The sequence below is a fragment of the Anolis sagrei genome, chromosome 2 (assembly GCF_037176765.1).
Source record: "Anolis sagrei isolate rAnoSag1 chromosome 2, rAnoSag1.mat, whole genome shotgun sequence".
NCBI lineage: Eukaryota > Metazoa > Chordata > Lepidosauria > Squamata > Dactyloidae > Anolis > Anolis sagrei.
Window position 1 is genome coordinate 192,402,288 of NC_090022.1, and position 14,233 is coordinate 192,416,520.

Consider the following 14,233-nt stretch of genomic DNA (forward strand, 5'->3'; position numbering starts at 1 on the left):
TCCCTCCAAAAAACATCCGGAAAAAGATGCAGCAGCACCGTTAAGACCGTTTTTTTAATATTAACATAAGCTTTTGTGGCTATAAATCCACTTCTTCAGATACAGTACAGAGGGATATTAAACCCTACGGTAATTAAGCATGGTGCTGATGGAGGGAGTCAATTGCTCTCTGCAAGCCCTTTCCAAACATGTTGACATCAAACAATAAGCCATCTGATATACAGAACCAAAGAAGTGGCCAGACTTACAAAATATTGCTGCAGAATAAATCACACACAGTCAAAGGAAGAAAAACGTCTGGAAAATGGATAAAGCAGCACCGTTAAGACTGTTTTTTAATTTTAACATGAGCTTTTGTAGCTATAAATCCACTTCTTCAGATACAGTGCAGAGGGATAGTAAAGCCTTAGGTTATAAAGCAGGGGTCCTCAAATTTTTTAAACAGAGGGCCAAGTCACAGTCCGTCGAACTGTTGGAGGGCCAGATTATAATCTGAAAAAAGCATGAATGAATTCCTATGCACACTGCACATATCTTATTTGTAGTGCAAAAAAACACTTAAAAACAACACAATAATTAAAATGAAGAACAATTTGAGCAAATATAAACTTATTAGTATTTCAATGGCTGATGAGATAGGAGTGTTGCTGATGTTATTGGGTGCTTTCAAGTCATTTCAGACTTAGGTTGACCCTGAGCGAGGGCCGGGTAAATGAGCTTAGAGGGCCATATCCGGCCCTAAGGCCTTAGTTTGAGCACCCCTGCTATAAAGCATGGTACTTATGCAGGGAGTCAATTGCTCCCAGCAAGCCCTTTCCCAAGTTTTTGATATCAAACAATAAGCTGGGACAACCGATTGCTTCAAATGGCCTGAACTTCAAAAGACACAGCCTGATGGAAAACTATAATGATTCCCAAGCAACAGTGCTGACTCAAGATATTTTGTTGCCGGAATCACAGTGTAAATAGCAACTCACCTAGGGCCAATATTTTTAAGCTGCCATTTGCTACACCTTGTTGACAGACAATTATTGCCTTCATCCAGGTGAAATCTGAAGCTTCACTTCTCTTTCATGACAACTACACTGTTACCTGAATCATGGGTCCTAGATAAAACATGTTCACTAATCATTATCAACACCAGCTTAACATTTCCTCTAATCTGTAGACATGGTAGAGACTATAATGGGAGAGTGAGGGGATTTAAGTGAGGTTTTTGATTTTTTTGTGGTGGGTGGGTAAAGGAAACTTTTCCACCCCTTTTCCCACTGATCTCTTTTCATTTCACTGTCCATACTCTTCTCTGAACCTTTCAGCGGGATGGCAGGCGGGTCTCTTACATGCCGCATACCTCCGCCGCACATCAAAAGGGGGAAAACGTTCCACATGGGAGATCAGTTTTTTCCCCCCATCACCTCCTCCTCGCCATTCCCAAGGAGCCCAACAATGAGAGTTTCATTCATGGCCTCCCTCCCATCTGAGCCAATTTCCCCAGCTCCCCGATTTATGGTTTCGGTTCTGGGAGGGCTTTACACTTTAATTTAAATTGGTTTATGCCTCTTTGGTTGACTGAATAACATTCTTGCGCTCCCTGCCTAGAACACCACATTCTTCTATTGTGATATCTACACCTGCTAGGCAGAAATAATCGGCATTTGAGAGGGCAGGAGGTAAGTAGAAGACAGAGAGAGAGAGAGAAAGAGAAAGAGAGACCGTCTGCAGAACCGCCCAGGTTTTGAGCCATTATTCAAGATGCCCTTTGTTGGGTCCTTCCCTCCTCCTTTCCCTTCCTCCCGCCCTTGACTGACTTATCTCCCTTATGAAAAGCAACCGTATGCCACAAAAAACCCTCTGGAGACCACAGGGAAAGGTGGGGGAAGGAAAAAAAGGAGAGAGGGGGTCACGTTTGACTCCTTCTTTTGCCCCCCTGCTGTACTGTAAGCTTTGTCTGTTCCACTTGGCGAGCAAAGTGAAAAATTAAGGAGGCAATGGAGCTCTTCGAAGCAGGAGGAAGCGGACCAAAACCAAGGGCAGGCGACAGATGGAACTAAGGAAGTTTTTGAACTTGGGCAACTTTTATTTATTCCCCCCTTTTTATAAAAAGAAGAAGAGATGGTTGCAATTGTCAATGTTTACTGCTCCATAAATGGGGCACCAAAAGGGCATAAAGGTAAGAGAACGTGAGACAGGAGGAAAGCAAAGCAGCAGATAATTAAAAAGCAAGAAATGCACCCCAGGCCTTTTCTTCCGACAGATGAAAGGCAACCAGCAAGATTTCATCTTGGGCAGAAGGAGCTCTTGTGATCTCTCCCACACACCCAATGGGAAAGTGCCCCTGCCCAATAAACTGTGCCGACAGCGAGAATCAGAGTTGCTTAACTTTCCTCTCTTCAGACCAACAAGTGCCTCCAGGCTCCTCAATACCACTATTATTTTGATATGTTACAAATAATTTTTCAGCTATCAAATACTAGTACAAGTAGAGTCTCACTTATCTAACATAAACAGGCCGGCAGAACGTTGGATAAGTGAAAAAGGAGGGATTAAGGAAAAGCTACCTATCCGAACGTATCTCTGCCTATGAACCCACCAGGACTCTAAGATCTTCTGGGGAGGCCCTGCTCTCAATCCCGCCTGCATCACAGGCACGGCTGGCGGGGACGAGGGACAGAGCCTTTTCTGTGGTGGCCCCTCGGCTGTGGAACGCCCTTCCCATGGACATTAGATCAGCCCCTTCGTTAATGGTGTTTCGAAGAAAACTAAAAACCTGGCTGTTCGAACAGGCGTTCGGTTAAACAATGCAATGTACACGATGAATATAGGAAACGGAATTATGGAAGACGAATTGGATCACGATTCTAGTTACGAGACGTTAATGTGTTGTTATTGATGTGTCATTTTGTATATTATGCTGTTAATGGTTTTTAAATTTTGTATGCTGTTGGATTGACTTGCTCTTGTTGTAAACCGCGTTGAGTCGCCTACAAGGCTGAGAAATTGCGGTATACAAGCAAAGTAAATAAATAAAGTAAATAAATAAACGTCAAATTATGTTGTGTTTTTAGAAATTAAGCACTAAAACATCATGTTTTACAACAAATCAACAGGAAAAGCAGTAACGTTACATAGTAATTACTGGATTTACGAATCAGCACCAAAACAGACAAGGATTTTTTCTTTCTCCCACCCTGGACTGCATTGGATAATATAGAACGCTGGATAAGCGAAGGTTGGGTAAGCGAGACTCTACTGTACTTCAAAATACTTTTCACAAAGAGCTCCACTGCATATTTTTCTTCCACCCCACATTATATCAAACCATAAGATGATTATGCTGGATCAAAACTAAAGTGCATCTGATCCAGAATTCTGTTCCAAAGTGACTAAACACTTGTCCCCAAGGGAAATTGAACATGAACAGAACAGAAAGAAAGTTAGATCAATAGAGAAAATCGATTAACACAGTATCCCTCAGTCAACTTATGGCCAAATTCATCTCTTGGATTTGGTGCATAGCTCTAACCACTACATCAATAGTGGTCCTCTAATTTGGCAAGATTGCTCTGGTTAAGCAATCTTGTCAACTCTTTGGCACTTGTTTGTTTTATGAAGCATTGAATGTTTGCCTTTTTGTATGTTGGAATCCGCCTAGAGTCCCCCTGGAGAGATAGGGTGGAATATAAATAAAGATTTATTTATTTATTTATTTATTTAATATTTTAAAAATCCAAGCCATGCTCCTAAAACAGATTGTTTTTTGTAACTTAAGTTGGAACATATTCAAGATCAGGTCTATAAAGCATAGAGCCGCAGCGGCGCAATGGGTTAACTTGTCAACTACCTTAGAACATTGTGCCGGCTGGATTGCTATCCTGAAGGTTGGGTTGTTAACCTGAAGAAAGCTAGTTCGAATCTGTGAGATGGGGTGAGCTTCCATCTGTCAGCTCTATCTTGCGGGGACATGAGAGAAGCCTCCCAGCAGGATGGTAACACATCCGGGCGTCACCTGGGCTACGTCTCTGTAGACGGGCAATTCACTCAAACCAGAAGCAACTTGCAGTTCGCTCTCAGGTTGCTTCTGACATGATAAAAGAAGGTCGATAAACTTATAATTATTCAGCTTTATTTAACAACAACCAGTGTTTCAATAAAGATTTGATTTTGTATCAGCAGGGTCCCCCTCCTTCTTCCTTTTTTCCCCGTTTTGGGCAAGAGCATTGCTTCAAGGCAAACATTTACACACAGTTAATACTACCAATTCAGATGTCTGTAGAAAGGATTAAGGCATATCTCCTGCTGGCTTTGTCTATCAGCAGCTATTAACCATGATAGCAAGGTGTAACGGTCACAAACAGAAGCAATCTCTCTGGCTCTGTTTGAAAACAAACAAGGAAAGGTCTTCACATCACATCCTGCTTGCTAGTGCCTGGTGGGCACTTGGCCAGATGCTGTTGCCCGACATTGGATGCTAGAGGAGATGGATCTCATAGATCAGGGAAGCAATTCTTGCATTCTTAGAGAGTGACAGAGGAATGGAAACTGTTTCCCTTTTCCCTGTGAATAGTAGACTAGGACTGCATTAATTCAAAGTGTGAAAAACTTATTTGTGTGGAATACCCCGAGTATTACAGGAGCTGTGGTCCAAATAAGTTGCGTCACCCAAACCCTTATTTTGATAGTACCTTCCTGGTGCAGTACCCCAACAAAACATCTGTTTTCAGGGGGAAAAATACCTGCTCACTGGAACAGTCTCCTTGCTAACCCCAGGAAACCAGCCTTTATTGACTACATAGTACAGCATATACAGCCTGGATATTGGTAGACTCTAAAGATCCACAATGTGATCAAAAACATGAAGCAAATGTCCATCATGATAGAACCACTTGCGGACACATACTTTTGATCACTTGTCAGCTACCTTAGAACATGTCCTATTATCTGTTTGCTGGTGCAGAAAGAAAGGTCTCTCTCATTCTTTGCAGCCATATCTTTTCAATTAACTCAGTGGTTCTCAACCTGTGGGTCCCCAGATGTTTTGGCCTTCAACTCTCAGAAATCCTAACAGCTGATAAACTGGCTGGGATTTCCGAGAGTTGTGGGCCAAAACACCTGGAGACCCACAGGTTGAGAACCATTGAATTAACTGGACCTTCTGTAAGAAAAGCACATGTTCTGCTACTGAACAGTGGTCCTTCCCAGACCTTTTATCCTTATCACCTCTTTAGGATTGTCTTGAAATAATGGAGCACTAAGTTCTTTTAAGTAAACGCTTAAGAAACATGTATGTTTTCATCATGCCTTACAATACTGTAACCCCTCTAACCCTACACAACATACTCTTCCCACATCAAGTCCCTTTGTGTTTCACCTGATATTTCTGTAGTATTCTCAATTATTCTACCACTTTTAGTTCAAGAGTGAAGAATGTAATGACTTTGCTTGGGGCTCAACTCCCAGGAATGCTGAGAACTGCAGTTCAACATCTTCTGAAGGATAACATCCCTGTTCTAAGCTATGAACTGGAGGTTAACTATTTTCCACTGGTTTCTTCCAGCCAGCTATCTAACCCTCCAATATAAAAATACTTGAATTTCTATTTTTAAAGGTCCAGTTAATTCAATTGTCTCAACCTGTGACTCTCCAGGTGTTTTGGCCTACCACTCCCAGAAATCCCAGCCAGTTTACCAGCTGTTAGGATTTCTGAGAGTTGAAGGCCAAAACACCTGGAGAGTCAAAGGTTGAAAACCACTGTTCTAGAGAAACATGGTGACTATTGAGACACTCTGAAGATCTTCTGTTCCCTGAGATGATAGAATGCCTGTGGGGACCAGCTATGGATGCCCTTAGAAACTTTACTACCACAAGACAATGGAGATCGCCTATTCCAGTAGGCACATGAATATGTGGTAGGCTGATAGATGGTCCACTTATACCTATCTGATCACATGCCTATTGTGGGGCAGGCTACCACTTGTTAAAGGGTCATGCTTGCATTCATCTTAGCCTTCCCCTCATGTAGACTGTAGTTACAGGGAGCAGAAAAGAGGAAGATCTTACTCTGGAGGCCTGCTGTCTGGTCCCAGGGCCCTTTGGAGAGAGATCCGGTCACTTGCGTAAGCATTGAAACAGTGCTTCTCATAGCCCCGCTCTTTCTCCTTTGTCTCCTCCGCTGTCCACTGCTCCTTCTTGAAAGCTTTCCCATCTGCACCTGGGCTGTTGGGGTCCTGGGGCGGACGCTCCATGAAAGGCTTCAATTCTGCGGGAGTATAATATCCTGGCAGGCATGAATTGCTGTCTTGTATGGGTGCCTCTTGCTGAACCGGAGCCCGGATCTGCAGCTTTGGCATAGAGTCACGGATGTTGTTGACGGCGCCCATCATCATGTCAATCATTTGGTCTTTCCTGTCCACAATGTTTTTTAGCCAGGGATCCTCCCTTTGTTCCCCGCTGCCCACATCTCTTTGCATGATGAAGAGAAAGATTACAAAAACGACACCCACCAAAGCCAGCTTCAGTGGGCCATAGTGTCTCCGGATCAGCCTCATGGTGGGCAATATTTTGGCAATGGCTCCTGCATTAAATAAGGCACACACTTTTCAGGGCTTTGGTAAATCTGTGGAATTTCAGCATTTTCTTCTGAACCTAAGAGAACAAACAAAGTTACAAATAAACCTGATGGAAATTAGGGGGATGACTCTATGCATCTATTCATTTACCTCCATGTAAAGTGGGTAAAGAGAAGAGAAGACACATTATATTCTGAGGCACTTTGTTCTCTTCATTATGTCACTCCAAGCCACCAATATAAACAGTTCAAAATATGCATTGCTGCGCAACCAAGATATGCATAAACTTGCAAACTACATTCAGGAATAATCTGAGCTCTCTTGATCCCTCTCCATCACAGCCACTCATATCCCTGACTAACAGACAGAGTTTTCATGGTCTTAGTCATGGACAGACACACTTCTCCCATCTAGAACACAAAATCCTACTAAACAAGTCTTATAATTAAATAAGGGGGGGGGGGAGCTTAGGAAAAGCCATTTGAAATCAGTTACAAAATAGGATTTATAACTCAAGAGAAATCAAGGTTTTGATTATTGTTACAAACAATTGAAAATAGAGAAAAATCCATATTTAACATCTAAAACCATATATTGCCCTTTAGCCAATCAGCTGCATATAGTTGGGTAACTACTCCATCCATCCATCCATCCATCCATCCATCCATCCATCCATCCATCCATCCATCCATCTATCTATCTATCTATCTATCTATCTATCTATCTTTATATGCTGAGGAAAAAGCTTATCTGTGCTCCCTTTTCTGTCTGCTTTACTGTTCACCCATGCTAATGCTAGTAGAAAAACCTCCAGATCAGAATAAGACAAGGAAGCAAAAGGAAGACAGGATGGACATGAAAATATTTTGCAAAAAGGAGGTTCACTGCAATAGTTGGCTTTAGCCTGAATCTGTTGGGATGGGCATGATTTCACTCCATCTCCATTCTGTTCTGCTGAGTCAACTGAATGACAACTACTTATCCATTTCGAACAGAAGTGTGCAACAATTGAGATGAATGGAGGATAACATGGGAAGAAAGAGAAATTGGGACATTTTAAGAGCAGCTAGAAAAGTGAGATGACATAGGAGTAATTGAGGCCGATCCTGTCAATTTGGGACTATTGGGAGGTATGGGAAGGTCACTTCAGAGGTTCAATTCAACAAGTTCTCTCTTACTGTGCACAAATAATCCCTGCTCTCCAGCACCGTGCATATTTGTAAGCAAACAGAAGAAACTTACTAAGTAATTACAAATAAGGAAGTATCATGATAATCCTTCTGAGTGGGAAAGAGCCAAGCAGTCGTGGAAGGCTGGCAAATTTCGAAAGAGGGAAGTGACAGCTACAAGAAAAGAGAGCTTCTGATTTTATTTCATTTCTATATTGTATTTCCAGTAACAATGAACCCTTTCTGTTAGCAAATCGCTGCTGTCACAGAGCCAGGCAAAACCTAAGACTGAAATCACAGAGGCCTCTCAAACAGGTATGTGCGATCTACAAAAAAAATCTCTGGAACTTTGAGAATCTCATCTTTCAGCAATTTGGAAAGAAAAAGATCGTTCCTTGTTACTGAAATAGATTTGGAAATGGGATATCAAGATCCTCCAAAGAACAGGAAAACAAAACACCTAAGGAGATCACTCCAGTTTTACATGAAAATATTTTTTTCAAAATAGCTTCACATAATGATTTGAACTGATTCACTTCAAACATGCCCAGAGTGTCTGTCTGTGCAGCCTTGAAAAGTGGCTTTCATGCACAATACCCTCCAGAAACCTCCTGTCACTGGCCATGAAGGCTGGGAATTCTGGACACTGTCCTTCCCTAAAAGTGATGCTTCAAAGATCTGCCCGTGTGACAACACCTACATAAATCTGGGCCTACAAATATATATTCACCTGTATCCACCGTACTTGCTTGACGTGTCGCCTGAGCTATGTACACAGTGCAACTTTAGCCCATAAACAAAGCAACAAAAGAGAGAAAAGGTTGCTCGCACTGTTTTCCAACAAATCTATTTTTCATCTCATTCCCACAATGGGGCAAAAAAGCAAGCCACCCACACTTGTTTCTGGAAGGACTGAAGACCGACAGGTCGCAGGTTAGAATCCGAGGAGAGCGCAGATGAGTTCCCTCTGTCAGCTCCAGCTCCCCATGCAGGGACATGAGAGAAGCCTCCCACAAGGATGGTAAAACATCCGGGAGTCCCCTGGGCAATGTCTTTGTAGATGGCCAATTCTCTCACACTAGAAGCGACTTGCAGTTTCTCAGGTCGTTCCTGACACACACACACACACACACACACACACACACACACAAAACTAAGGGAACTGAGGATATATGTAAAAGGAAGATATATATATATATATATATATATATATATATATATATATATATATATGCTAGCCGTCCCCTGCCACGATTTGCTGTGGCCCAGTCTGTGTATATGTGTTTTGTGTATATGTGTGTGTGTGTGTTTGTGTATATGTATATATGTGTGTTTGTGTATATATGTGGTTCTGTGCATGTGTTGCAATGCATTTTTTTTGCTTTTTTGCTTTTTAAGTCTCTTCTGATGTGTTTTTCAGTGTTTTTATGAGTGATGGTCACTCATTGGCCTGATAGGTGTATTGTGTCCAAATTTGGTCTCAATTCGTCCAGTGGTTTTTGAATTATGTTAATTCCACAAACAAACATTACATTTTTATTTATATAGATGGACAATATAAATATATGAATTACGCAGGGAAGTTTGTGCCTGTCTAGTTGGATTTGTTGATGTACCAACTGTTTCTCTGTCCAACTGACTGGTGCTCCTGGAGGTGATCCCAGAAGTAGTGTTAATCTCCCCTTTAATGTATTGTGTTGAAGAATTTTAACATACGTGCTGAAACAGCCTCATTAGGGCCAACCCAGGATTTTATATCCTGCAAGGACCTGTCTCTGTTAATAGCTGGGCTTACGTGTGTGGTAGGCTACACTCTTATTCTGGTATTTATTGGTTAGGGTGATGGTGATCTTAGAGTTGAAAGAACCTTGTTGTCATGGAGCTATCACTACCTGATAGGATTTAGATTTGCTGGGATTCCTAAGTTCTGGCGAAGCACAGAATTGACCAGTTTAGATACAGTGTTTATGCAAGCAGGAGTTCAGCCTACATATTGGGAACAATGGCAGAGGGCACAATCCTGCTATGCCTTCCAGCTTTTGCTGAACGCAAGTTCATTGCCTAGAAAAATCCCAGCATCAAGTATTTTCACTATCAAGGCACATCGATTTTGTTGTTTATTCATTCATTTGCTTCCAACTCTTCGTGATCTCATGGACCAGCCCATGCCAGAACTCCCTGTTGGCCGTGGCCACCCCCAGTTCCTTCAAAGTCAAGCCTGTCACCAAGGATAATATCCATCCATTTTGCCCTTGGTCGGCTCCTCTTTTTTCCTTCCATTTTCCCCAGCATCATTATCTTCTCCAAGCTTTCCTGTCTTCTCATGATGTGGCCAAAGTACTTCATCTTTGTCTCTACTATCCTTCCCTCCAATGAGCAGTTGGGCTTTATTTCCTGAAGTATGGACTGGTTGGATCTTCTGGTGGTCCAAGGCACTCTCAGAATTTTCCTCCAGCACCACAGTTCAAAAGTGTCTATCTTCCTTCGCTCAGCCTTCCTTATGGTCCAGCTCTCACATCTATAGGTTACTATGAGGAATACCATTGGTTTAACTATGCAGACCTTTGTTGTCAGTGTGATGTCACTATCTTCACTATTTTATTGAGATTGGTCATTGCTCTCCTCCGAAGAAGTAAACGTCTTCTGATTTCCTGGCTGCAGTCTGCATCTGCAATAATCTTTGAGCCTAGAAATACAAAGTCTGTCACTACCTCCACATTTTCTCTCTCTATTTGCCAGTTACCAATCAGACTGGTTGCCATCATCTTGGTTTTTTTTTATGTTTAACTGCAACCCAGCTTTTGCACTTTCTTCTTTCATCTGGGTTATAAGGCTCCTCAGCTCCTCCTTGCTTTTAGCCATCAAAGTGGTATCATCTGCATATCTAAGGTTGTTAATGTTTCGTCCAGCAATTTTAACTCCAGACTTGGATTCATCAAGCCCTGGATGTTGAATGATGTGTTCTGCATACAAGTTAAATAGGTCGGGTGAAAGTATACAGCCTTGCTGTACACCTTTCCCAATCTTGAACCATTCTGTTGTTCCGTAGTCTGTTCTTATCATTGCTACTTGATTGTTAGTGATTCCTCAGGAGACAGACAAGGTGGCTTGGTATCTCCATATCACCAAGACCTTGCCACAATTTATTATGATCCACACAGTCAAAGGCTTTAGAATTGTCAATAAAACAGAAATAGATGTTTTTCTCAAACTCCCTGCTTTTCTCTATTTGGTCTCTCATTCTTCTGCCTTTTCTAAATTCAGCTTGTACATTTGGCAACTATGGAGTGGGTTAAACCCTTGTGCTGGCAGGACTGAAGACCAACAGGCCGCAGGTTCGAATCTGGGGAGAGCACAGATGAGCTCCTTCTGTCAGCTCCAGCTCCCCATGCAGGGACATGAGAGAAGACTCCCACAAGGAAGGTAAAACGTCAAAAACATCCGGGTATTCCCTGGGCAACATCCTTGTAGACGGCCAATTCTCTCACAGCAGAAGTGACTTGTGGTTTCTCAAGTCGCTCTTGACATGAAAATAACCATCCGGCAACTCTTGCTCCATGTATTGCTGGAGACTATCTTACAGGTACATCAATACTCTGGCAAAACACTGACCCTGAGTTAACAAAAGGAAGGACAGGAAAACATCTGTAATGCCTGTACTCCAAAGCTTGCGAGGCAATGGCAGGCATCTTTAGAACTAGATCTCCCAGTCATTGTGTTGGATAAAGGATGCTGAGAGCTGCAATCCTTTATCCAAATCCAATCCAAAACAGAAGTTTCCCGAGCTCTAACCAGTGCTAAGAGGAGAATGTTTCAATCCCCATCTCCATTTTGTTGTTGGGTACTTAAAAAGATAAAGAAGCATTACAGGGGGGGAAATCTCTCTGGAACAGAAAAATATTAATTTAGAAGTAATGATAATAAGCAAGAGGGAAACTAGTAACATTTTCTCTTGGCAGAACAGCCTTAGCTCTGTAGAATCAACATTTGGTGAAACTGAAATAACCTACCCCAAGTATTCGAAACAGGACATCCGTTTTTCTTCTTGCGTGGGAGGAGGAAAGTTATACTTACTTATCAAGGGTTGGGGTTTGAAAATCATTTTAAAACATAAAAGCAGAATGGCTACTTGAGTTGCACAAAAAAGGGGGAAAGCCCCTGCTGGTCGAGAAGGCTGCTGATATTCTTCCTCCTTTTTGAAATGAAATGACACACAGACTTGTGAGGCTTGAGTCATGAATTCCTCCTCAAGGGCAGAAATTCAAGAGGCCGATTGGCCAAGATTCGTGTGAACTCCCAGCGCAACAATTCACAAGCCTTTTGAATGCAATAGGATTGTGTCAGCATGAGACTGTAAACGTAGTGATGGGAGAGTAATTTGCATGGACCAGTTTCCCGGAAAACCCAATCTGTGATTTGCAGATCATTTAACAGAGTGTGCGCAACTCTTTCAGTTTCCCTCTGCCAAGAGAAATCTCTATGTTTCAGTTTTCCCTACCCTATTACAAATTATAGAAAAGTAAAAGTATACCACTAACAATATAGAAAATGCACAAACACACTTTAGCAAGTGAGGAAAATGCATTAAAATGCATTAATTCCAGAGAGCATATACTGAAATGCACATAAGTTTCTATGCAGAAAGGGGGGACGGGGGACGGGACATACTTTCACAACTCAATATAAAATGAGAACATGAACATGCAAGGTTTATTTGTGTCAAGAGCGACTTGAGAAACTGCAAGTCACTTCTGGTGTGAGAGAATTGGCTGTCTGCAAGGACGTTGCCCTGGGGACGCCCGGATGTTTTACCATCCTGTAGGAGGCTTCTCTCATGTCCCCGCATGAGAAGCTGGAGTTGACAAATGGGAGCTTACCACGCTTCCCAGATTCGAGCTGTCAATCTTTCGGTCAGCAGTCCTGCCGACACAAGGGTTTAACCAATTACGCCACCAATGAGATTAGAACAAACAAAATTACAGGGAAGAACAATATAATCTGATATGATCATTCACTACTAAGTGTTTTTAATTGTTACTATGTTTTATATTGTTCAAAAACATGCTTTTAGTCTGGAGATGGTATGTGTTATGCACTAACATAAATTCTGAGATAAAGGGTGGGGTGCAAGTGCTGTGATTTTTCTAAATCATGTTAGAAGTGACTTGGAAATATTAAATCAAAAACTTATCTATCCCTAAAACCAAAAAATCCTGAAATAAATGATTTCAAGAGGTACATATTTTCAGGAAGTTATAATACATGAGGTTAGCAAAGGCAGCTCTGCTGGGAGGTACATACACACATGAACATGTGCAATGGTTCTCTATCCCATTTCTCATCACTGCTGTCTGATAGGAAGCTCCTCCAACATGTCTTAAATGAGGCCCTGCCAGACTTTCTATCATTTGCAAGTTCACATACCTCTCTGAAGGTCTGCGAGTGTTCCCATCCCAACAGAATTATGAGTAAGACCTCAAAAAGCAAACACAAGCTTTAAACCCCGACGTGGCAGGCAGGAAGTAGGCATTCTTTTCTATAAACATATTTGCACAGTCATACGAAGATTAGTGGTTTGCATACCTTGGAGAGCTAGCAACTTCTCACTCAGGAAATATCAGAACAGGAACTTTTTAAGATAGAAGGAAGCCAAAGAAGCACAACAAGAGAAGGGTCGGGAACCTACCTGTGGTGAGACATGGGGCATGCTATCCAGTATCCAGTAACAGTAACAATCTTTTGGGTAGTTACTGTTAAATGTTCTGCTTTTGTAATGTTTTAAAAAATAATGACTGGTAGCCATTCAAAACTACATGAGGTTTATGTTGACACTGTTGCAATCCTCCAAGTGTGATTAGCTCCCTCCACTCTGCACTCTGTATTCTTGGATGGCAACTTATGTGAGGAGTGATGCATCCACTGTGGTCTAAAAATCACATCCCTTCCTGCAAAGAATGAATCCACAACATGCTCCAACTATGTTGTCAAACGCTTTCATGGCCAGAATCACTAGGTTGCTGTGAGTTTTCCTATGGCCATATACCAGAGGCATTCTCTCCTGACATTTTGCCCACATCTGTGGCAGGCATCCTTAGAAGTTGTGAGGTCTGTTGGAAACTAGGCAAGTGAGGTTTATATCTGTGGAATGCCCAGGGTGGGAGTAATAATTCTTTCTGTTTGAGGCAAGAATGGATACTTGAGTTGCACAAAAAAGTGGGGAAGCCACTGCTGGTATTCTTCTTCCTTTTTGAAATGAAATGACACACAGACTTGTGAGGCTTGAGTCATGAATGTTGCAATTGGTCACCTTGATTAGCACTGAATGACCTTGCAGCTTCAAAGCCTGGCTTGTTGCTGCCTGAGGGGAATCTTTCTTGAGTGGGGTTAGCTCATCTTGATTGACTCTTGTCTGGAATTCCTCTGTTTTCTGGGTGTTGCTCTTTATTTACTGTCCTGATTTTAGAGTTTTAAAATACGGGTAGCCAGATGTTGTTCATT

General features: G+C 42.0%; 1 protein-coding gene across 4 annotated transcripts in view; it reads right to left on the reverse strand.

Moving 5' to 3' along the window:
* The window catches only part of GALNT6 (polypeptide N-acetylgalactosaminyltransferase 6), a 74,964-nt gene that overhangs the window by 31,175 nt on the left and 29,556 nt on the right, over window positions 1-14,233 (reverse strand). The window contains exons 1-2 of one of the 4 annotated variants that reach the window (XM_067464291.1): window positions 13,160-13,189; window positions 6,058-6,642 (exon numbers count right to left, since the gene is read on the reverse strand). In XM_067464291.1, coding sequence (XP_067320392.1) covers window positions 6,058-6,545 — 488 coding nt within the window. In that variant the 5' untranslated portion in view covers window positions 6,546-6,642; window positions 13,160-13,189. Of the gene's footprint in view, window positions 1-6,057; window positions 6,643-11,745; window positions 11,964-13,159; window positions 13,190-14,233 lie in introns of those variants that run through there. The other 3 variants (XM_067464292.1, XM_067464290.1, XM_060762799.2) reach the window with 3 other exon arrangements.